Here is a 25,067-nt window from a genome sequence, read left to right as displayed (position 1 = left end):
CCGTATCTGAAAAATGAGTTAAGATACATCACCTGCACCTACGACGCCTGTGCCTCACTTGCCCTACCTGTACCAGCAGCACTGCCTAATGCCCAGGTGCCTGCTGTTTGTCCTCTGCTTCTTGTTGTTGCACTATTCCCTAATTTCTTTCGCTTAAAGCTTTGTTTAGCTTGTGCAGCTGTGTGGTTCTCCTTTCCTAATAAATCATGTCATATGCAAAGAAATAGGAACCCTAAAGAATCATGACGTAACTAACCCTGTGGACCTGCAGGAGAGGACAAAGCATAACCTATTAGCAAGCATGGGGTTGAAACATACAAAGGTAACGTACCTGAGAATGAGAAGGAAGAAATCACTGACTATCAACACTGTGTTTTTCTTGCCAAGTGACATGGGACACCAAAGTGCAATGCACAGGAAGGGCTAAGGCAACATGCTGGTGAGGCGTCTGGTGCTGGAAGTCAAGCAAGGTACGCGTTTTACTTTGAAGCTTTATCTCCTTTCCTTCCTTCCTTCTCCCATGCTGGAGAAGCCAGCTGAGGAGCCAGCTGAAGCCAGGCTCCATCCAGGTTCCTGGCCTGCAGGTGAACCCCTGCCCCTGTATGCTTCTGAACAAATAACAAGTACTTGTGCTAGGAAAAAAAAAAAAAAGAAAAAAGAAAAAACCCTTTGGGATATACATTTGCATTTCAGTATCTCTCTAGTAAAGAGTAAAAAGCATTAAACGCCATTGCGGATCACAGCAACGGATTTTTTTCCAGCCAATGCTCATCTCCCAGCAGATGCTGATCTTCCAGCGTCAGGAGTAATCTTCTAATACTATTTGGATAGCACTGGAATTAAAGAACAGCATTTATCCTTTCTCAGCTGAAGCAGCTACATTACACTTGACTGCAACAGGACTGGAAGCTGAAGCTCATCTGCTTTTGTTTACTGTACACAAGATTTTTGATCATATTAATGATGCAGTTCCCAACCATTCCTCCAGGTAAATGCCAAACCTAGCTTTTAAGGTCTCATTGATATCAACTCCTAGTGAATTGCTGCCACTTTGCCTGAATTTTACACCTTTTTGCACAAGAGCAAAGAGAACAAACATACTCCTTCCAGCTCAGGTAAGATGGCATTTAGGGAGGTGCTTTGCTCCTGTTTCGAGCAGTTGGTCACCCATTGCCACAGGGCACCCCGTGAGCTCCTGGAGGAGGACAGCAGGCAGCAGCACCCCAGCTTGAAACATCCACACACAGCATTTCCATACAAAATGCACAAACATACACAAAATGATCGGTGTGATGCAGTTTTGGCTAAAGAGCAGTTTGGGTGGGCCTCTGGGACAGCAGATTGAAAGAAGGGAAAAAAAGCCCAGAGAGCAGGCGGATGTGGCCTGGAGGAGGCTGCGGCCCATGGAGAGCCCCCGCAGGAGCAGGCCCCGGGCCGGAGCTGCAGCCCGTGGAAAGGAGCCCACGCAGGAGCAGGGGGTCTGGGGGGAGCTGCCCCCACCCGTGGGGGACCCGTGCTGGAGCAGTTTGCTCCTGGGCAATGGATGGACCTCATGGGATGGAGCCATGTGGGAGCAGTGCTTGAGGAGCTGCTGCCTGTGGGCAGCCCCCGCAGGGGCAGGGAGGGACCAAGAAGGGGTGGTGGAAACAAAGCATCAGGGACTGACCACAGCACCCATGTCCCATTACCCTGCACCACTTGGAGAGAGGATGCAGATGAGAGTGGATGGGGGTGGATTGGGGTAAAGAGTTTTTTGTTTGCTTTGAGTTTCTCACTGCTCTAATCTGTTAGTTATAACATGTGGAGATTAATCATTTATTGCTTGCGACTCCTTTGCCCTGTGCCTGTGATGATACTTGTTCAGCAATCTCCCTGTCCTTATCTCAACCTCTGAGCCCTTTTCATCGTATTTTCTCCCCTTTCCCTTTGAGGAGGGGGAGTGAGAGGGCAGTTGTGGTGGAGCTCAGCTGCCCAGCTAGGTGAAACCACCACAAAACACGGACAGCAGTCTAAGAAATTCATCAGCCAAAACCACAGGGGAGGCTGCAGGGGCTCCTCTCTACCAGGAGAGCAGACCTTTCGAAGAGGCACTCGGTTTCCTAACAGGTTCAGTCAACCTTAACATACTAATGAGCACCATTTCTCTAAATTCTTGCATATCTTTCTGAAAAAGGTAGTGGAAGTGCTTTGCATATTCAGTTCATTTTTCCCTTGATAAAGAAAGAAACAGGCAAATTATTTTTATTTATTTTTAATTGATCACTGATTATGTCAATAATACATTTCAAAGCAAAATATTCTGTTCAAGGACATTGTGCCAAACATTAAATCTATTTTTAAACCAGGTTTAACTTTGATTATATTACCTTATATACATACAGGTATAGATTCTCATTTCACTAGTAGCAAAATTACTCAGTACATTGCATTTCCTGGCAGATGGCAAAAATAGGACTTAAGTATCTATTCTGTTCTTCCACACACCCCAAACCAGAAAAAATCACAGGTATAGAAAGTACAATCACAACTACATGTAGTTACAGTAAGGACCTCAGAGCAAGCTAAGTCCTTATCATGGAGATGACAATTGCTTCTAGAAGTCTACATTGCAAAAATACAGTACATTCCACTAAAGAGTTTCAGGAGTTCTCACAATGCCTCTTAATCCCCTTTTGGTAATAAAAGCTTCTATGACAAAATGTATCCTTCATAAAAATGACTGGATTTATATTTCTGAGCATATATTTGAAGTTTGATGCAGTCTAAACTGCAGTCTACAATAAGCTCACCCAAACAGAGCAAGCAAGCACTCCAAGGTTGATCAAGATTGGAACTACGTTTCAGCTTTGCCCCTCGTCCCCGTGCATGGTAGCTGGAGGTACTCTGCACCAGGGACAGACTCAAGCAGTGGGAAGCAAGAAGTTCTTTCTACAGCTTTTGCAGGTCAACCACCTGCAAAGTCTTGACAGAAAAGGTCAACAGACAAAAAAGCACAGGCAACTCTACAGAGCTATTTTGAACCTATTTACAAGCATTCGTTACACTGCAATTGTTAAGACAATTAAGGACAGAGCTAAGAAGCAACAAAGTTTCCACATTTATGTATCCCCTGAAATATTCCTGCAAGCAGCAAAAAAAAAAAAAAAAAAAAAAGTAACCCAGCAATCCCAAAGGGTAGCTGAGATTTCAGTTATCCTCAAACTCTGCTTTGGTTCGTGCAAAATATTAATCCTCTGCATGCAGCTTAGAGACTGTCTGCATTCAGGAAGGAGCTGCTACTTTGTGCTTGGCAAAACAATTTTAGAGGGACTTTTTAGAATTAACAAGAAAATTGAGGTAAACAAGGTATTTTTCCATGAACAGTAGTTACCCTCAGAGGTGTAAAGCCAAAGACTTTGCCACAGTTCCATGGAAATGTACTTACTCAGCACTGCTGTCGGCTTCCCATTCTGTATGTTCTGCAGGAAGCTACCATTAATTAGCAAACTATCTAAACTTTACCCAAGTGACAACAACAGAGGAACTCTACCTCCCAGACTTGGTGCCTAGGAATCAGTATTGACTCACAATATTGAGCTTAACTATGATTTAATAGGAATGCAAATGTTTAACCGCTCACTTTCATTTCTCTTCCCTGCTATTAAGTTCAAGGAAATCTGACAGCACTAAGAAACACCAAACAACCATGCCAAAGGCTAAAACACTAACTTATTTCTACAACAGGGCCAAGACACCTTACTCTTCTCCATAAGGCAGGTCCTAGCCAAATACACCCTTAACATCTGTTGTCTTCTTCACAGATTTCTATTCTAAAAGAAGTTGCCAGACTCTCCAGCTCTAACAACACTAACAACCATGTAACATAACCAACCTAATTCAGAACTAGCTAGCAGAAGTCTGCCCTACCATTTCAAAGGCCCTGCTTTATAGCAACTTCTGCAAAGAAAGAAAGCCAAGCACTTGGTTACTGCCACTGGTCTATAACCAGTCAGTAGCACTTCTAAAAGGGCTGGAAAAGCAGACTACAGACCTATATTTAGCAGGGATAGTTAGAAACAGGCCAGTAAAGGGAGAATTACAGAAAAGTAAAGGGAGAATTGAAAAAAAAAAAAAAAACAACAAAAAACAAAACAAAAAAAAAAAAAACAAACAAAAAAACACCATTTGGGATGTAGGTTAGAGTCTAGATATTCTTTTCTACTCTTCACTTAATCTGTTGTTTTTCTCATTGCTCTTGCAATAAAATTGAGTAGCTTGACATGTTTAAGAACAGAGGCTGGAAGGCTGCAAAGAGATGGTATCAGTTCTTTGTCATTACAGAGAAGTGAGAAACATGGGGCAGAGAGCATAGCAATCTGCTGCAAGAGTCAAGGAGATGCTCCAAAACGCAAGAGCCACATTTGAAATTTGGCAGACACAACTTCAATGTAGCAACACCAGTTCTGAATCACTTGAACCTCAGCTTTTGCAATCAGAAGCAGATACAAACCATAGCTCTCAAGACCACCTCATTTCAACATTTCAAAATGCGTGCAATGAATAAGCATTAATGGAAAATATGCATTTTACACCCAGAAAAGATTCACTGTATCAGTTAAAATCAAATCTGTGTAATCAATTTTCCTGTAGCCTATTCTGAAAAGCTTTCCAGCCTGTGAACAGTAAGAACAGCTGTAATGAAATGTATGAGTAATGGTTTGGGTGCAGTCTTCTCCCATACAGCAGCACTCAACCAATTGACGATGAAGTACAGAGCAAGAGAAAGGGTAAAGTCCTCATTCCCAGGTGGTGTTTTTTTGTTTCTTTGTTTTTTTTTTTGTTTGTTTGTTTTTTGTTTTTTTTTTTGCTTTAACCATTTTTATTTCTAAGAGGAATTCAGACAGAACTACTAGACTTTTTCTTCTTCCAAATGGCCGTCTCATTTAAAAGCAACATTATGACTCAGCATAACCCTATATACAATGTACCTTAACTTCCCTCTTCCCAATAACTAAAAAATGTTATGTATTACCCTTAGACGATGAAGCACCTTTACTGGCCCTCATTCTGCACTACGAAACACAAAACTTCAATTTACCGTGTTCATCGCTTAAATCTTGATGATGAAATAATTTTGGTTTAGAATTTTTGTTTAACTGTGTCAGTTAGCTGTGCTGAACACAGGAATGTATAAGAAGTTGGATTTTATAATAATTGTATTTCAGTAATGCCCTGTAAGCAAAATATAACAATATGAAAGTTCACTGAAGTCTGAACCCCTCCTAGATTCCTCACGCTAAAATTCAAGCAAGTAGAAAGGAGCAGAGTAATGAATCAGACAGTTCCTCACTGAGGACCAAAGGTGATTAACCTGTAAAATAAGTAGAGGGTTCCTGTCAACCTGAATAAAGTTTAAGTATCTTGGAAGAATCCACAGCCAAATGTCTGTCTCTGTAATTTTAAAAAATGGGCAGTCAATTTCAAGAGATATTAGGTTCCAATTAAAACAATTGTGCTCATGTTTCCCTGCTCACTTAAAATTGTATCTAAGGCTGCTGTTCAAGCAAATTTTTGTCAATAGTTTTTTGTAAATAGGAGTGGACAAATAAAACCAGAGAAACATAGTTGTCATCCAGAAAATGCTACCAAGCATTCAATGCAGAGGAAAATTCTTCTGAAATTTAAATTCGAGAAGAGAGCAATAAAAATGTGTCCCTCAAAATTAAGTTTCTTGAATGTGCTGAAAGGAACACGTTTTTTTTCCAAGTCATTTTCTTTTTTTTTTTTTTTTTTTTTTGCTCCCTTGGAAATGTTTTCTCTCTCAACTGTATATAGGAGTGCAGTCAGTCATTAAATGTCTGTACTTCAGCCTATATTGTATCATTTGCCTTAGAACTGTAAAAAGCCAACCAGGTTTCAAACACACAAAACATACCACAAGCCTTTGATTTCTAAGGATGCAGACCACGTATGTAAAAAAAAAAAACCTGAGGTGTCCCAAAGGAAAAGTCAGAAAGTGAATTACCTGCTTTCATAAAGAATAAATCTAATGGGACTTAAGACTGCTCCAAAGTTGCAACTGAAATACAACTGCAACTACAAATAATACATAGCCTTCCTGATCCATAACTGATCCTGGCTTCTGGCTTAAAAAAAAATACAGTAACTGAATATATGTGAATATGCATACACAATCTTTCATCAGCAAAGTAGCTGACAGTGTTAGAACATGGACCGATTTGCAACTTGTGTTCACAAGTCTCTAACCCCCAGGCTCTTGGGCCGGCTCAGCAGTGGAAAACTGCGTCTAAAACCCTGTTCAGGTGGCACTGAAATCCCATTTTTTTTTTCTTTTCAGATGTTGCTGATTTTTGACACTGATTTTTGACATTCTCAAATCTGATTTGAGAACTGCACTTCATTACTGTACAGAATGTAACAGTCATTGGTCATCTGCATTCATTTATTTCTGCCCTAGTGAAAACTGCCACCTGAACAGGGATGAGAGAACACGGCAAGTTTTGTTCTTATGCTGGGTCTCTGCTCATCTCGTACTTGGTGCATGGAAGGGGGATGACCAGAAATACAACACTACCAATACATCCCGTGTTTGCACATACACCAAATGTCATGCATATCTCAAAATACAGAAGTTCAGACATGCTGCAAAAGATGTGTTAAAACTCTAAATGCTCTCTAAATGATAATAAATCATGTAGCATTCACTGACAACAAATCAAAGCAGAGTAAAATGTTTTCTCTTTTGTGCTTACACGTCAAGTTTCAGAATAACACTTTTGTCAGTGTCTGAAGTCCAATGGAAAGCATATTCCACTGAAATCAGATAGAAAAGATACCATTTAAAGAATTGGTAAAATAAGTACTGCCTTCCAAAGGTTCATAATAAATAACAGAGCAGGAACATGCAGACTTTTAAGCCAAGATTTGTTTCTAGATTCATATGTGGAAAGTAAAGCTAAAGAAAAATCAAGAACAACCCTGGATGACTTTCCCTACAACTGAGGTCTTTTTGGCTAAACAACTGTTAATTTATCGTAAGGAACATAGGTATTGTCAGAAAATATTATTTACAGAATGATTATCAGATTGATTACATAAAATACAGATGAAAATATACACCTTCAGATTTGAAATAATCCAAACAGACTCACTACTGATAACTAAAGCACTTTGAATAAGGTGACAGGCACGAAACATCAAAACTGAATCACAAAACTACTGAAAATAACAAATAGGGGAATGAAGAGGATAAAGCAGAGATCAGCAGAAGTGGAATGATTTAGAATTGATACTAGTGTACCAGAGATCATGGAACTTCATTAAAATTCCATTTCACCATATATAAAACTGAAAAATCTTTATCCCCAGACCATGATTTCTTCAAGTACTGAGCAGCTGTTTTCTTAATGCATCTATGTAATGCTTTGTACTCCACATCTTACAAAATACATCACCACATTTAAGTGCATGATTGCAAACTGTGCTGAAATCATGGAAAAGCACTTCATAAATCATAGGTGAAAAGGTGAAATCACAACAATGCAACTCCAGTTCTTGGAAGTAGTTCAACAAAAGACGAACTTTTAGAAAAGGGACTTGGACCCCTGGTTTTCGAACTCTGACCATGCATCACTTAATTCCATGAAGATCATTTTGGCATATTGCTCGTAAGGTTGTCCTGTGGCCTGAAAACAAACAAAATGTTAAAAACATAAAAGCACTTGGAATTGTGTGCCTTGGGAAACATCTTCAACTTTTTTGCTTGTTAACATAGTGAACAACATTAGACTACTGTGAGCATCATTTTGCAGGCACACAGCATTGCTGCCTCCAACAGATTTTGCCATAAATATTTTAAACAAAGCCAAAGCCTTGGTTTCTTTATGTTACTTCAAACTTCAGTGCAATTTGTAAGTTACTGAAACTTAGAAACTATTTTTGAAAAGAAGAGCTTGGAAAACCTTTCAGCTAATAGCTCTAAAAACTAAATCCAGTCATTTCTGCAGTTGCTTCACAACAGTCCTCATAGGAATATAAAATAATGCTGACTGCAAGTGATTTTAAGTTTCAACATTAACTACACATTCCTGACCGTGCATTTACCTCCACGCTCAAAGGAAGGGAGATGACCAAAGAAGATTCCTTGCCTTGTCACAGCAGCCCTACCTCTGGGTCAGTCCAACTCCCATGGTTAGTAAGGACCCAGTCCCACATTATGGGATGGCCATTGTAACAGGCTCTTTCTAAAAGGAAAGGGAAGCTTCAAAGGCACCTGCCAATGCCACTCCCTTTCTACTGCTTGGCTTTTGCCAGCTGTAGCACTTCAAGGATTTGTGTACTGCTTTAACTCAGGGTCATAGAAGAGAAATTAAAGCTGAAGAGGAAAATGATTCAAAAAAGCTTGTATTCTGACATTGAGCAGTTAAGTGGCTCACAGAAAACACCAAGAAACTAACACAAAGTTGAAGTAAACCACACTGCCAAGAACAGGAAAGAACAGGGGGGAGAAAAAAATTGATGTCTTATTTCTCTGTTATGGCTGCAACAAAACAAAGGACTTGAACAACTGCTCACTGAACTACCAGCAAAAATAAGCTTGAAAATTTAAACTAGGTATATTCAACACTTATCTTTATACCTAAAACACAGCCTAGAGCACCGACTCGGAAAAAGATGCTACCTTCATATACTTGGAGACTAACAGAAACAGCAAGAGAACGCATAGGATATTTAAAAAGCAGTGGAATGCTGTGTTCATTGCATTTTTTTCAACAGCTGAGTAATCTCTTGTAAAGGAGGTTCAACAGGTTCTTCCTCGCCAGTTTTGCTGTGGCAGTCTTAGTTGTCATATACTGGTGAATAGCCCTGAAAGTCCTAAAGACTCAGCTGGTAGAAACAAAGTTGGCACTGAGTATGCCACAATGCAATCAGAACACAGCATAACCAAAAATGTAGTCATTAGTGACATTCAGGGGATCTTATTTGATAACGTTGATTTGCTGAGTCCTGTGCTATGTCAGAGTGACAAGAAAAATCCTGCAGTACCTGGATGTAGTAAGGCATCAAATTCAGAAGACAATGGAAGAGAAGTAAAGAGCACCTAGGATCCTGATCAAGAGCCAACACTGTATCATCTGTCAGAGACATGCCCAGTACAGTAAAACCAGTTTCTATTACTTCTGCCTGAAGGAGAGAACATTAGAGGAATACACTCACCTTATCTGGATGAACTACCAGCACTGCTTTCCTGTAGTACTTCTTCACTTGTTCAGGTGTTACTAGATCTGCTATGCTAACAGGTTTCCACTTATTTTCCCCTTCCCAAAGCACTGTATGAAGAGTTGATATTAATGCTCTGATATTTCTCTCCTTTCCTTCAATCCATTCAAGAATCTGGGAAAAACAGAACGCATAAAAACTGAATGCAACAGTGCAAGCATTCTCTGTACAAAGTCTGAACTCTCACTCTTTCTGTACAAGATTGGGACCCAAGTACAATTGTCTTGCTGTATTGATCTCCCAGGTCCAGTTGTCTTACACTACATTCTTCTTTCTTGCATCCAATACCATTATCAATCAAAAGCTGTATTTTGCATCTGTCCCTAGACAATAGCTCATTGTTACTGATTTACTACAGAAATTCTGTCATTGGAAAAGACATTGATGAGTTAGTTACGTATTACAAAACCCTGTACAATTCATGACAAGAGAATAGAAAATAGTACTTAAAAACATCTGTTACAATTACATTAACTCCTTCTCAGGGTACAACATTAATTTCTTCACTAAGATTCTCACCTGAGTTATATACAGAAGTTTCAGATCTCGTATGCTAATAGTTTGCTTAAGCAATTTGCAAAAAAAAACAAAGCATTCTTTCAGATATCTCCATGAAACTTACTTAGAATAGCTGTCCATTTCATTGACTTTGTAACAGTAATATTCAAATATATAAATGTAGTAATATTTTGTTATCATCAATACACCAAGAAAATCTGAACAGCTGATCAGATAAGACTCCTAGTTATACAGCCCGTCTCTAGAACTACTTCTTTTCATAATTTCTTAGGACAGCAACAGAACCAGCTAACATGTAAATGCAAGTGGTCACCCTATCTATTCTCACTTGACTGTTCTTTAAGGATAGTTGCACTATCAGCTTAATACATCTTTAGAATCATAGAATCATAGAATATCCTGAGTTGGAAGGGACCCTTAAGGATCAAGTCCAACTCTTGACACCACACAGGTCTACCCAAAAGTTCAGACCATGTGACTAAGTGCACAGTCCAATCTCTTCTTAAATTCAGACAGGCTCGGTGCAGTGACCACTTCCCTGGGGAGCCTGTTCCAGTGTGCAACCACCCTCTCTGTGAAGAACCCCCTCCTGATGTCAAGCCTAAATTTCCCCTGCCTCAGCTTAATCCTGTTCCCGCGGGTCCTGTCACTGGTGTTAATGGAGAAAAGGTCTCCTGCCTCTCGACACCCCCTTACGAGGAAGTTGTAGACTGTGATGAGGTCTCCCCTCAGCCTCCTCTTCTCCAGGCTGAACAGGCCCAGTGACCTCAGCCGTTCCTCGTACGTCTTCCCCTCCAGGCCTTTCACCATCTTCGTAGCCCTCCTCTGGACACTCTCCAACAGTTTCATGTCCTTTTTATACTGTGGTGCCCAGAACTGCACACAGTACTCGAGGTGAGGCCGCACCAGCGCAGAGTAGAGCGGGACAATCACCTCCCTTGACCTACTAGCGATGCCGTGCTTGATGCACCCCAGGACACGGTTGGCCCTCCTGGCTGCCAGGGCACACTGCTGGCTCATATTCAACTTGCTGTCTACCATGACCCCCAGATCCCTCTCTTCTAGGCTGCTCTCCAGCGTCTCATTGCCCAGTCTGTACGTGCAGCCAGGGTTTCCCCGTCCCAGGTGCGGGACCCGGCACTTGCTCTTATTGAACTTCATGCGGTTGGTGATCGCCCAGCTCTCCAACCCATCCAGATCCCTCTGCAAGGCCTTTACACCCTCATTTGAGTCCACAACTCCTCCAAGTTTGGTGTCATCAGCAAACTTGCTCAAAATACCTTCTATTCCTATCCTTTTACTAAGGAGACATTTTGGAACTCTACAAATTAAGAACAATTTTGGCTTCAGAAAGTCTATTTTAGCAAGGTACGTTCTTAAATTTTCCGTGCTCAGCTAATAGAAATAGGAACTTGCATTCCTTCCACACACTTTGTGTTCTTGTCCCTGCTGCTTCATCACTAGCTAACTCTTGTTCGTGCTAATTAACTTCATGGTATTATGATAGTCATTTTAATTTAAATACAAATAAAACTTCATTTATCTGCTTTATCAGTTTTTTATTGTACGATTTTGCTTTGTTATTGGTAGTTCAGAGCATACGCTCAGATTTGCATTTGAATCAAAATCTGTCAAACCAACCTTCAGTTTCAAGGGGTCCATATCTTTAGACATTTCTTGCTTTCTCATCTCAGCAATAGTTTTTGGTCCCTTTTTATCAGATTTAGCCGAAAACCCTTGATTAGATAAGAGATCCTCAAAGTCATTTGCTGAAACTTTTGGCTTCTGACCTATGAAAGGAAACAAACATTAAAGTTATATGGGAGAACACATTAACTGGAGAAATGTACTGCATGCACTTAGCTACACCTGCATGACTTTACTCTTCAGCAGCTAGATAGACTCCACAAGACTAACAAAAGGACAAACGAAATGGGTCATTGGCAAGTTTTCAGTCTAGAAGAATAGAACCTCACACATACTCATGACTAAATGTCCTCTTTTTTTTCTAAAGAGGAGTAGATATGAGGAAGTACACATCTAGCTATTCATGATTTTGGAAATTGTTTCATTTTTCCACTATAGAGTAATTCTAACTGCTGTACAACAACTTTTCAGATGACTGAATATTTAATGGTCTAGTCAGAAATGTTCTGTACATTTAAGTATGTTGAAATTTATGCAGAATAACAAAGGAAAAAAATATCAACAAGAACAGTTACAGAACTGTTATGAAACCCACGAATTTTGGAGAACTGCAGAACAACTGAAGTTGGATGAGACCACTGGATGTCATCTAGTCCAATCCACGCCATTTCAGATTAAATGAAGTCCTTGTTCACTACCATTGAAAGGGAGGCATTATCCTGATACCTATAAATCAGGATTTTCCTTCCCCTTCCCCTCTTCCAAAAGGCTAACACAAACAGATGACACATCCATCATAAGGGACTGTTTCCAAGAATGAATCTGTCTGCTCCTTACCCCAGCTCTGCTCTTTGAAACAGTGATTTGCAGTACTTTTAAGTTCATCAGTTTTCCTTAAGACTAGCTGCTACTCTTTAGCTAGGGAAAGGGCTGCATCCTTTTGCCTGTTGAGTAATGTTATTAACCTACCTCTCTTCCCTGCATTCATGCAAATTTACCTTTTGAATTCAATGATAGAAAGCCAGTACCCATTTGGATGAGAGACTATAGCCCTGTGACTTTATACCCAAACATGCAAATGGGCCATGGTCAGGTTGTCTGTGATATTCTAGTGTAGCGTTACAACAGCAGGACACTAGATTTGCCAAACTCTCTTCTACTTTATACTAGATATGACCTAAATGTAAACAAATAAAAAGACAAAGGTAAAAGAGTTTGAGGCTAACAGCACACCTAACTTCACACAGGCCATTATAAGTAATGCCCTCAGAAAACTTACCAAAGCTGGGGGTTCTGACTCCTCTTTCTTCTCGTCCGCCAATAACACCAAAGTTCCCGCTATAATTGGGTTTAGCTGTAGTGCTGGGTTTAGTCTGGGAGTGCCACGAAGTACTTTGTGGTTTTGTAGATTTCTGCCACTGATTTCCTGACTTCTGAGATGGAGCAGCCTTCTGACCAAACCCGCTACCAGAGAATCCACTCGTGGAGGAGCCTAACAATAAATAACATATTAGTTGTTCAGCTCAGTATCTCACTTGCAAGTAAGAAACTTTGACCTTAACATTTAACTACACAGTTTACAGTGATATCACTATACAAGAGAAAGCATAAAAAAACGCTGGTCTCGTTAGCAACTTGCATAGCAGTAGCCACGGCCATGACAAAAATTCTTCCAGCCTTACCTCAAGTTCTCAGCTGTCAATTTTTAGCAGAAGCATTCACTCATCTGATCAGACAGGCAAATGTATTTGCCAAAAAATAGTTCAGTGACAGCAGTTATGCCTACCAATTTACTACATTTCAACATCTATTAATGGGTATCAGAGGACATTAAAAGCTAATTATGATCAAGAAAATGTGATATATTGAGAATACTTTCAAATGAATGCTTTCTAAGTTTCCTCTTTAGTGATTTCATGGACTATTATTTAAGAAAACTCAGAAGATAACGCTATAGTAATCAGCATATGTTATGCAGCACAGGAAAAAAATACTGGTCATTACAATATCTCCTGAAAACTTCATAGCACAATCCATAGGCTTGTTTTAACAGTACAACATTGTCTTGATTATTTAGATCCCATTTCCCTTCACTTAGCTGGTATAGATACAGCTGCTTAGCAGCCTCACCAGCTACAATCCTTGGGAAGAACATCCAGGACTTTTTTTCCATTCTACAATACTCACTACAAACAAATTAAGCACAATAAAGCTCCAACCTTTTAAATTCATTATTCAGCTTTTTGTCTCACTAATGAGAATAAACTTGAATTTTATTCTAAGCCAACCCACCATTAGACTGCCCTTGTCTGACCTTGGAGACATTTCTAGAACTCAGTTCCCCTGAGAAGTTAGAGCATAAGATGTCTTGGCATATATCAATAAGAAGAAAAAATAGCATGATGGCTGAATTTAGATGCATCTAGATTTTTTGTAAGGGAAACGATTCACACCACACTTATGGCAACCTAAAGCAGAATAAGACCTCTTCATCTTGGAACAATTCCCTAAAAATGACAAAAATTCAACACTAGTGTCACTATATGGATGGTTACACAACTGAAGTCAGACAGGAACTTTGAAGTTTAATATGAATGAAATACTGACACTTCAAATATGGAAAGACTTCTTTTATTACTTGGTTTTGAATGACAAACTTATAATTCTGTCTCATTAGTTGAAGAAAGGTGAATTAATATTTATAACTCCACTTATTTTCTTACCCAGCTGCTGATCATTAGAAATTAACTTTCAGTTCAAACATTTCAGGCCAGTTTAGACTTACCTGATCTTGTTTCTATCTTTCTATTCCTTTATTTGTCCTAAAAACTCAGGAGAAAAAAAAAAAAAAAGCTTGTCTGGCTAGGCTCAGCAATATAAACTCAGTTTTCTCTTTCAAAACTAGTTCCCTACATTTCTGTTCTTCTGGTAACATTTTAGTAGCTGCTGTGCATACTAACAGCTTACACAAAGAATGGATCCCTAAGGCCATGTGCAAGATAGCTTGCTATACCTCTCAATACCTCACCTGGTAAAACCTAGTATTGCAACACATCACCTGAGGGAACTCCCTCTGCAAGAAGTGCTCCATTACAGAACTGCTTTGAGTAGTCCCAATCTTTAACTTGTGAAATTTACAGAAAAATCCCTGCTACCTAGGTACATTAATTACCTTGTAGAGTAAGAAATAATCTTATTGTACTACTCTCTTTCACATAATTCTATATTGCTTCAGTTATGGCCTACCAATTTTTCCTTATAGGGCAAGCCAATGCCTCACTATCAGCACCAACTTTTCAACAGCACATTCCTACTCTCTTGTAGAAGATTATTACTAGAAACGAGAAAGTGTGACCAAACCAACTATCGCAGCTCACTGTTGGTATCTTACTATTATCTTCATGCTATTACTAGCTTTAGCTATTGTTTCCTTACTGTGATATAATATTCCCAATTAAGGAGTGTTCACTCTCATAACATACAAGTCATTATTCCAGAAGTGTTAAGCCCAAAAACTCCTACAGAAAGACAGTACTAAGTCTAAACTGCAGTTCTTACACTTCCCTGAAGATTTATTTCAAGCCTGAGGCTAACTAGCCCAGTTACACCTGGCCACCTCCTTATGCAGTCCTTTTTTTTTTCTAATGAAAATTAAATGATTTTATGATTAGACTTCCAGTTAAGTTGGAAAGCACCTTTAAGATCATATAGTCCACCTAGCACTGTCAGGTCTACCACTAAACCGTGTCCCTAAGCACCACATCTACACATCTCTTAAATACCTCCAGGGATGGTGATTCAACTGCCTTCCTGGGCAGGTTGTTCGAATGCTTCACAACCCTTTGAGTGAAGAAATTTTTTCTTAATATCCAGTGCAAACCTCTGGCACAACTTGAGGCCATTTTGTCTTATCCTGTCACTTGCTGCTTGGGAGAAGAGAGTGGCCTCCCCCTTCCCCCAACTACAACCTTCTTTGAGGTAGTCAAAGAATGATGAGGTCTTCCCCAAGCATTCTTTCTCAAGGCCAAACAGTCCCAATTCCCTCAACTGCTCCCCAGACTTGTTGTCTAGACCCTTCACCAGATTCATCGCCCTAAAAGGAGTTGATCTGAATCCTAAAATCACTACAATTCCCTCTACTCATTCAGTGTACAATCATACCTGCGTCTCCAAGTCTAACATGAAATGAGTTTACTCACCCTGCCTATAGTGTTAAAAAGTCCATATTTACCTGAACTATTGAACTAGAATAATTCTGTAAATTGTTTCCTGCACAGCAGCTTTATTGGCACCACTTCAATACTAGTATTTTGCAAGGCAGCAGAGAAGCCAGCATTGTATATTACCTTGCATTTAAATAAGGTAATTTCACCAAGAGGTTATTAAATTCAATATATAACACTAACTGCCAAGGCAACAGAAGCTTCTGTCAGCTTCAAGCTAAGGTAAAAGCATATTTTTCTGCAACTCAGTAGCTATAGGCAGTTCCAAATTGCTCTTCTTAGACTCTTGGCAGCTAGTCACATTTAACAGCAGCCAATTGGCCATAAGCTGTGGCAGCGTGGTACTGAAAAGAAAGCTCTTTTCCCTGCTCTTATTTTTTCTGCTGTTTGTGAAAACACCTGAGTTTGGGTGAATGTAACATCTTGGGACAACTGTTACTCTGGGATGTGTCCCATCTTACATAGCCATCTTGTTCACACAACTGCAAGTTGGCAAATCTTTATAATACTGATGGAATTGGTGTAGGAGTATTTACAGCAAGCACAAATCAGACCCAGACGTGACAAACTTGAGTAGCAGAACTATACAAACCTACTTATTTCTAAGAAAAGTACTGAACTGACAGTTCTTTTTTATCCTTTATTTTGGGCCTAATCAAGAATTTAATTTGGCTTCCTATTTTATATCTTTCACACTACCGTATCAAGCAAAAATATATTAGAAACCCTATGACCAGTTACTGGAGCAGAGACAAATACTTTCTCTTAACTTCTCAACTAGAAGTCTCAAGAATTAAGCGTGTAAAACATTTCTAAATCACAGCTGAAGTTACCTTCTTAAACATAATTGTGCATATTTCACACAATCTCTATAAAGGTACGATTGTTTCTTGTTACACATCTGCTCACAGCAACTGCCTGAAGCTGGCTGTTACCATTTAAAAGAAAACTTTACATAAGCTATCATTCACACTTATTGAAACAATAAGCAAATCAGAAACCAGAGAAGCATTAAGTTCAGACAAGGCCTTACCTGGAAGACCAGATCCAAGATTGGCAAGATCAGCAAAAGGGTCCACATTCTGAGACTTAGCCTGGTTTAAGGCTGGACCTGAAGACGCACTGGGCTGACTTCCTGTGGTAAGAACTGGACTTGTTTAATATGAAAACACATCATGTACTTGGCTTATTTAGAAACTGAGAAAATTAATAGAAATGTAATTTCCAGGTAAGCCTCCCTAGTATTCTGCTAGATGACATCTTTTACCAGAACAAGAATCACCATTACTATAGGCAACTGACACTATTTAGTTCCTATACATTGAACTTATTCTGAAAAACTACTCAAGTGCCTTAAAGAGGCCCTTTAAGCACAAGAGCATAGAGTCCTTTAAGCAACAAAGCAAAAGGCAGGCAGACATGTTCAGCAGTTTCAGGTGACTGAACCGACCAGGTCCGGAGTATTCCTTATCTCCTCTAATGGGAGACTTTTTTCATCATACCTTCAACAGCAGACTTCGTTTGTGCTGATGGTGCATAGACAGGTCTGGAACAATCTACCCCAAAATCCCATCCACCTAAAAGATCTGGGTAGCTTGTAGAAGATGACATTTTACTTGTCTCTAATTCCAATTTCCCTACAAAAGAAAAAAAATCCATGATTATTCTGTTAAGAAAACTACCACAATAACAAGTCTTTTGCCAGTACTGCTACAGCTTTACCACATTGTCAGCTGGCCTACTACATGGGTTGCTTAGGTATCTCCATAGTAGTAACGTGCTCTTAAATGGGAATCAGAAGGGTTTTCACACCAAATTCTTTCATTTGTATTTCAAACATCCCACATATTTCAGAGAATTTAGTCCAAAGGTAACGCTATGACTTTAACAGCTTAGGTCTCATAGGCTGAAGAAATATCTAATGGATGGCTTCAGAGCATGCTCCTGTTCCTGCTGATGCAGCAGGTAACCAGAAAGCAGTAGTGTATTTGCCTCTCGGTGCTCAGAACCCCAACTATCTGCTATATAGCAATGCTACTGGTTACAGAAGTACCTAAGTGCCTATTCATCAGTTCAGAAATTTTACATACTATATGCCATTCCCAAAATGTTAATTGGGCCTGAAATTAATAATTAGTATTAATATTTAAGTTAGAAAAAAAATTGGCTTATGATCTCTGCAGTTATATGTTTTCCACATGGAGATGAGACAGTTTACAACCACTTATTGAATTAAATTTTCCTGTGATAAAACCACAATGAAAGAAATAACTACACATTAAGCTTTCTTTATGTAACTTCTCATCTGTAGAAGAAATCCTTTAATCACAAAGAACAACGAAATTTCTTGTGAACCAAAAGGCTGGTTTATTATGATGCAAGTTTTCCAAGCTCATTTCGAGACCAACTGAGAGCACAATCACCACAGAAAACAGCTCCTCCTCAGAAGACGACTACACTGGTCACTCAATTTTCTTTTGATCACATTTCATGCCTCCTGCTATTTTTTGATCAGATCAGTACATCCTCACATGGGGAAATACATTCCTGCCCAGACTTCCATCAAAGATGACCTGCTTCCACACCTAAACAAACCAATTCTGTTCGCAGAAACGCTCACTAAACATTTATTTAGTGAGGAAGAATACACACTCTTTCATCTGCAGAAAATTTTGTAAGTGTGGCCACTTAAGACTTAAGAGCAGGTGATCTGTTCTTAAGTAAATGCTAATCCCATGTCCTAGCTTCTCTCTCAAGCAACTGAAAGTTTTCACAGAAAATTAGATTTCCTCCCAAAACAGTTTTAGTAGAACTGTATATATTTTATATTATTTATATAAATATATAAATATATTTATATTATTTATATATTTATATATTTAGTAGAACTGTATATATATTTTTATATTATGGGCCAGAATGCCTTAACAGACCACACATTGTTTAAAAAGTATATTTTCTATAAATTAAGTTTATATTTTAAAACTCCAGTAAATTTCAAGCACCCTTGAGAAATAAGTCTAAAATTTTAGTTCTTGAATTAGTGTTCACTGAAGAGCATTCCTCCTTATGTCTATAGAGGTTAGTAATTGTTTACTACCAAAGGAAAGCCTATCCATTGCTTCAGAATTTGATTTGACACTCGCTACTTCTCCAAAAATAGATTCACCGTATCTTGTCACTGCAGCTTGTTTTAAATGAGCACTGACATTACCAATTTATTTTTAATGAGTTTTAAATTGTTCCTCACTTTAATGACCTGATGTTTGCACTTTCTTCTGCGCTCTCCACACAATTTTTCCAAATCTGTCATTTTTGAGCATGCTCTCCCCTGCAATCCTCCAATTGCTAGTTAGCATGTCTTCCCAGTCATATGCACTCCTTCATATTAAAAGCATTAGAACTACTAATATTCCTCATCTTCTTGTTAAAATTGATACTTGTGACTGGATGGAATGCTAAAGCCTCAAATACGTAATTTATTTCAGCTAAACACACAGAAGAGCTGTCATTTAAAAGGTAAACTTAAAGAAACATGAAGTGTTAACCCAGTTTCTCCACTTCCACAGTTTTTATATCTTGCATAGCAACAGTTTCAGAAACTGATAAATATTGGGAAATGCATAACTGTAGTCTGAAGAGAAAATGGGTACATTTGAAGTATATTTAGCATATATTGACAGAAACCTCTAGAAAATACATCAAAATAGTAGACAAGCTACTGCATTTACCAGGGTACATTGTCACCATAGTCAAAAGACAAAGCACAAACACTATGCACAGAAGTCAGATATGTGGTGATTGGTGGCCGCCTCGGCCATAGCGACCATGAAGTGGTTGAGTTCAATATTTATGGTGACAGAAGGAAAAGTGCCACCAAAACCTCATCCCTAGATATGGGGAAAGCGGACTTCAGGCTGCTCAGGGAACTAGTCAGCAAGGTCCCCTGGGAAACTGCTCTTGAAGGCCTCGATGTCCACCAGTGCTGGTCACTCTTTAAGCGATGCCTCCTAGAAGCACAAGATCAGGCAATTCCAAAATATCGCAAGTCAGGCAGGCGGGGAAGGAGGCCGGCGTGGCTGACCAGGAACGTTCTAATGGAAATTAGGCGGAAACAGAGAGTGTTTCGCTACTGGAAGGAGGGCCAGGTGTCATGGAAAGAATACAGGGATGCTGTTCGTGTTTGTAGGGAGAAAGTTCGTGTGGCCAAAGCACAGCTAGAGTTGAAGCTGGCTGTGTCTGTGAGAGAAAATAAAAAGTTTTTTTTTAGATATGTAAATGGAAAAAGGAGAACTAAAGAATACATAGGGCCGCTCCTTGATAGGGAAGGTCTCCTCACAGACGATGACATAGGCAAAGCAGAGACGCTTAACGCCTTCTTTGCCTCTGTCTTCAATGCCGATGATGGGCTTCGGGACCCAGGGTGCCCTGAGCTGGAGGGCCGGGACAGTGGGGATGACAAACTCCCAACTGACCCTGAACGTGTGCGGGATTTGCTACTCCACCTGGATCCCTACAAGTCCATGGGTCCGGATGGGATTCATCCCCAAGTGCTGAAAGAGCTGGCGGACGTCATCGCGGAACCTCTTTCAATTATTTTTCAACGATCCTGGGAATTTGGAGAGGTCCCGGTAGACTGGAAGCTGGCAAATGTTGTGCCGATTTTCAAGAAGGGTCAGAAAGAAGACCCTAGCAATTACAGGCCTGTCAGTCTCATGTCAGTGCCTGGTAAAATCATGGAGAAGTTGGTTCTCGAACTTATTGAGGCGCACCTGGGGGACAAAGCAGTCATTGGTCCCAGCCAGCATGGGTTTGTGAAGGGTAGGTCCTGCCTAACTAACCTGATTTCCTTTTATGATAAGATCACCCGTATGGTGGACCAAGGGAAACCAGCTGATGTGATTTTTTTGGACTTCAGCAAGGCTTTTGACACGGTTTCCCATAGGATCCTACTGGACAAAATGTCCACCATACAGCTAAATAAAAACATCATACGATGGGTGAGCAATTGGCTAACGGGCAGGGCCCAAAGGGTTATGGTAAATGGGGCTGTGTCAGGCTGGCGGGCGGTCACCAGTGGGGTCCCTCAAGGCTCCATTTTAGGGCCGGTACTTTTCAATATTTTTATAAATGATCTGGATGTAGGAATAGAGGGTATTTTGAGCAAGTTTGCTGATGACACCAAACTTGGAGGAGTTGTGGACTCAAATGAGGGCGTAAAGGCCTTACAGAGGGATCTGGACAGGTTGGAGAGCTGGGCGATCACCAACCGCATGAAGTTCAATAAGAGCAAGTGCCGGGTCCTGCACCTGGGACGGGGAAACCCTGGCTGCATGTACAGACTGGGCGATGAGACGCTGGAGAGCAGCCTGGAAGAGAAGGATCTGGGGGTCGTGGTAGACAGCAAGTTGAATATGAGCCAGCAGTGTGCCCTGGCAGCCAGGAGGGCCAACCGTGTCCTGGGGTGCATCAAGCATGGCATCGCTAGTAGGTCAAGGGAGGTGATTGTCCCGCTCTACTCTGCGCTGATGCGGCCTCACCTCGAGTACTGTGTGCAGTTCTGGGCACCACAGTATAAAAAGGACATGAAACTGTTGGAAAGTGTCCAGAGGAGGGCTACGAAGATGGTGAAAGGCCTGGAGGGGAAGACGTACGAGGAACGGCTGAGGTCACTGGGCCTGTTCAGCCTGGAGAAGAGGAGGCTGAGGGGAGACCTCATCACAGTCTACAACTTCCTCGTAAGGGGGTGTCGAGAGGCAGGAGACCTTTTCTCCATTAACACTAGTGACAGGACCCGCGGGAACGGGGTTAAGCTGAGGCAGGGGAAATTTAGGCTGGACGTCAGGAGGGGGTTCTTCACAGAGAGGGTGGTTGCACACTGGAACAGGCTCCCCAGGGAAGTGGTCACTGCACCGAGCCTGGCTGAATTTAAGAAGAGATTGGACTGTGCACTTAGTCACATGGTCTGAACTTTTGGGTAGACCTGTGCGGTGTCAAGAGTTGGACTTGATGATCCTTGGGGGTCCCTTCCAACTCAGGATATTCTATGATTCTATGATTCTATGATTCTATATGAAAATACCTTTTTCTTCCACACTTGCTTAAATGTTACAGATAGCTGAACATACTGATGGTCTCCTTGAGGTTGCAAGTAAACATTTAAAGAGCTGAAATTTTCATTTGTGTATTTTTTTTCAACTTCAATATTGTACAAAAAAGGGTTCTGTCATGTAGGGATTGGAGCATCTGTCACATGAGGAAAAGGATGAGTGTGCTGGCATTGCTTAACTAGGAGAAAAGGATTAGGGATGAAGGATCTTCTTGAAGTGTGTAAGTGTATATACTTAAGGGATGAAATAATGATGACAGACCCAGGCTCTTCTCAGCACTGTCCACTGGAAGGACAGGAGGCAGTGGGCACAAATTGAGAAACTTGTAAAGAACTGCAGTGCAAGAGAAGGACCTATGTTGGAGCAGTTCATGAAGGCCTGTATCCCATAGGAAGGACCCCATGTGGGTGAACAGCCTGAGGAAGAAGGAGCTATGGAGGGAACAGACCACAGTCCCTATTCCCCATCCCCATGTGCCAGAGTGGGGAGAAGGATGCTCAAGAGTTGGGAATGAAGGAATGACATCAAGGGAAGTGGGGTGGTGGGAACGTTTCTTTCAATAGTTTCTCACTATCCTACTTTTTTTTTTTTTAATTAACAATACATTAAATTAATCATTCCCAAGTTACTGTTTTGCCTATGACAGTAATTGCTACATGACCTTTGTCTTTATACTTCAACCCATGAGATTTTTCATCTTTTCTCCTACTGTCCCCCTGAGAAGAGGGAGCAAAAGCACCATTCTGGGTATCTGGTAATCAGCCAAGGTTGACTCACAGTCTCAGGGCACTTTCTTGTAAATGAAGGGAAATAAATCCTAGACAGTGAAGAAATTTTAGAAGTCACTGCCCTCTGAGAACGGACAGTAAGATGTTTTCAAAGTACAGCCATTGGTAGACATACAGGGGTCAAGTTTTCTGTTATTTGAAATACTGAGTTTCAATATCAAATTCTAACCATGTACACCCCCTTCGCAAATGCTGCCATCCTTCCAAGAATACCTGTCCAGGTCTGTAATCTTTTGGTTTGCATGATGTTCCCACGCTCTTGCTTTTAATAGTGATGGATAAAAAGTTAGCTCTACAAATTCGACTTTTGTGAATTTAACTATTGGCTAACACCACAAACAGCAAGACCATGTATACGCCCCTTTTCTCTGAAAATCAAATTTAAAAAGCAACACATTTGGCTCTGCCACTTTGGTTTTGTAAAAGTGTGTTTCTTTAAAGAATGAGCATGCTTAGAAGATCCATTTAGTAACACTTAAGATGTAACATGCTGAAGATGGAGACAAGGGAAGACCCAACATATTACAAAACTTTGTTTAATGGTAAATAGATTTTAGAATAAACACACGAGGAATAGGTTCACCAAGAACACTCAGAAATCAAATGAAGCAAATAGGATTAGAGTATTACATAATGTATTCCGTAAGTATATTATCAGGTCAAGAAGGTCCAAGCTAGCCTCTGATTGCATTTTAAGATCTTGCTGTACTTTAATTTCCTTGAACCACTTACTCCTTTTCACAGGTTTTCAGAAAAACTAATAAGTGAATACACTCAAAATAGTGTTGTCATCTAGTCAGAATGTTTGCAAGTGTTTGTGTACCATCATTTTTAAGAGCTCTTGGAGGAAAATTCAGCTCTTGAAAGGTTAGCAATGCTGGAAATAAATATTAGAATCACATTATATAGGAAATCCTTGCAACTTGGTACATGCGTATCTGTGTCCCCAGAACAGGGAGTTAATTAAAACAGTCACAACAAGTGGACCTATTAAGACACTAATCCACCCCGGCTAAGGCAAAAGAAAAAATACACAAAGCAGCAGAAACTGTTGAGAAACAACACCAGAAGTGCACTTACCGAAAGTCAAGAAATCTGAACTGGAAGAATTCGGAAATGCATTACATGTAGAAAGAAACGTATTAGGAGTAGATGTTGAATTTGAATTAAGCATGGCTCTGAAGAGGTCTGCACTAGGTAGGGAACGATTCTCAAAACTTAATGACGTTGTGAACAGGCCAAAAGGATCAGCTAAAAAAGAAGCAGAAAATAAAATTATGACAAGTTTTAGAAAAAAGTACAAAACTTTACTACTCCAGGGACAAGGACAAAAGCAGAGTTTATGTTGGCAAATTAAGCAGCTCTGAATTTTTGTAGCAAACAGTCACCATTCTGTCTTTGCCTCTAGACACTGGTACTTTCATGTTGGTATAGAAAGTTTCTCAGCCATACACTTAAAACAGCTATGTCCTCAAACACAAATCCTTAGCAAAGCTGCATATATTCAATCATATTGTTACTTTCCTCCATGCAAGACATACCTTAATTTTGAGTGATCAGTTGCATATAAACCAAAAAAATCATATTTGTTAAAAAGTGATCTATAATGCCAGGCCTCTAAAGAATTTAAACAAACTAGACTATTAAACTACTGAAAAAATCAAGAAAAGCATTCATACTACTGCTTTGACTTGAAGGCATTGTTGACTCCAGGGTAGAAAGTGCGTCAACTCAAGAATAAAAGCCAAAAGGAAGCAAGACTTTCAACAGGTCCTTAGTGATCACAGTGAGGCAAAAACTAATTGGAAGAGTATTTATATACAGCATGGGATAACACGTGACAGTTGCGTGAATCATGGCTTGAGATCTTCCTGTTACTGCTGCCCTCTAGGGTCAAAATCCTTTGGAGCCCAGGGACTCCTGCCAGATTCACTCAGAAGCTGAAAAGAAATAATCTTCCCATGGTGCCCTAATGCATCCTGAGGTGCCGATCACATTTCTCATGTCTCAACAACAGTTCAAAAAGCAAATGTTGAGTTCACATGTACAAACTATCTTATTGCAGCACAGCACATGCACAAAACCTCAGCTACAAGTTTGATGTGCAGGGGGAAACTCAAGTGGCTTCATCTGCTCACTTCTGTAATACTATTCAAACGTAGAATGATATATATAAATTACCACTGCTCACATTTTTGAAGATGATATAAAAAAGCTTCTTTCGTAGACTTCTGCCTATGTTTAAACTGGTAAATTAAGTGATTTGTTATTGACCATAGTAACACAGTTCAAGAGTGAATTACTTCAGAAGAAATTTTTGAAGTCACCTAAAAGCCCTAAAAACACATTTTACCTTTGCACAAATAAACTAAAGCTTGTAATAGTTACCCTGATTGACTAATATTCCTAAAACTCTTACTGCACATTCAGACAAAGCATTACTATTATCAAAATTTAGTCACATGTTGAAGTGATAACAATGCACTGGAAAGATCTCTACA

At 40.0% G+C, this 25,067-nt stretch overlaps 1 protein-coding gene across 2 annotated transcripts in view; it reads right to left on the bottom strand.

Annotated features, from left to right (window-relative positions):
* Window positions 1-2,307: 2,307 nt before the first annotated feature.
* Window positions 2,308-25,067, bottom strand: part of GAK (cyclin G associated kinase) — a 64,107-nt gene continuing 41,347 nt past the window's right edge. The window contains exons 21-28 of one of the 2 annotated variants that reach the window (XM_084305335.1): window positions 23,647-23,817; window positions 17,171-17,305; window positions 16,702-16,803; window positions 12,725-12,937; window positions 11,440-11,588; window positions 9,217-9,393; window positions 9,046-9,134; window positions 7,557-7,685 (exon numbers count right to left, since the gene is read on the bottom strand). In XM_084305335.1, coding sequence (XP_084161461.1) covers window positions 9,069-9,134; window positions 9,217-9,393; window positions 11,440-11,588; window positions 12,725-12,937; window positions 16,702-16,803; window positions 17,171-17,305; window positions 23,647-23,817 — 1,013 coding nt within the window. In that variant the 3' untranslated portion in view covers window positions 7,557-7,685; window positions 9,046-9,068. Of the gene's footprint in view, window positions 7,686-9,045; window positions 9,135-9,216; window positions 9,394-11,439; window positions 11,589-12,724; window positions 12,938-16,701; window positions 16,804-17,170; window positions 17,306-23,646; window positions 23,818-25,067 lie in introns of both variants that reach the window. The other variant, XM_084305334.1, reaches the window with a different exon arrangement.

Source organism: Netta rufina, assembly GCF_964035555.1.
Source record: "Netta rufina genome assembly, chromosome: Z".
NCBI lineage: Eukaryota > Metazoa > Chordata > Aves > Anseriformes > Anatidae > Netta > Netta rufina.
Note: the sequence above shows the minus strand (reverse complement) of the source record. Positions and strands in the feature narration are given on the sequence as shown.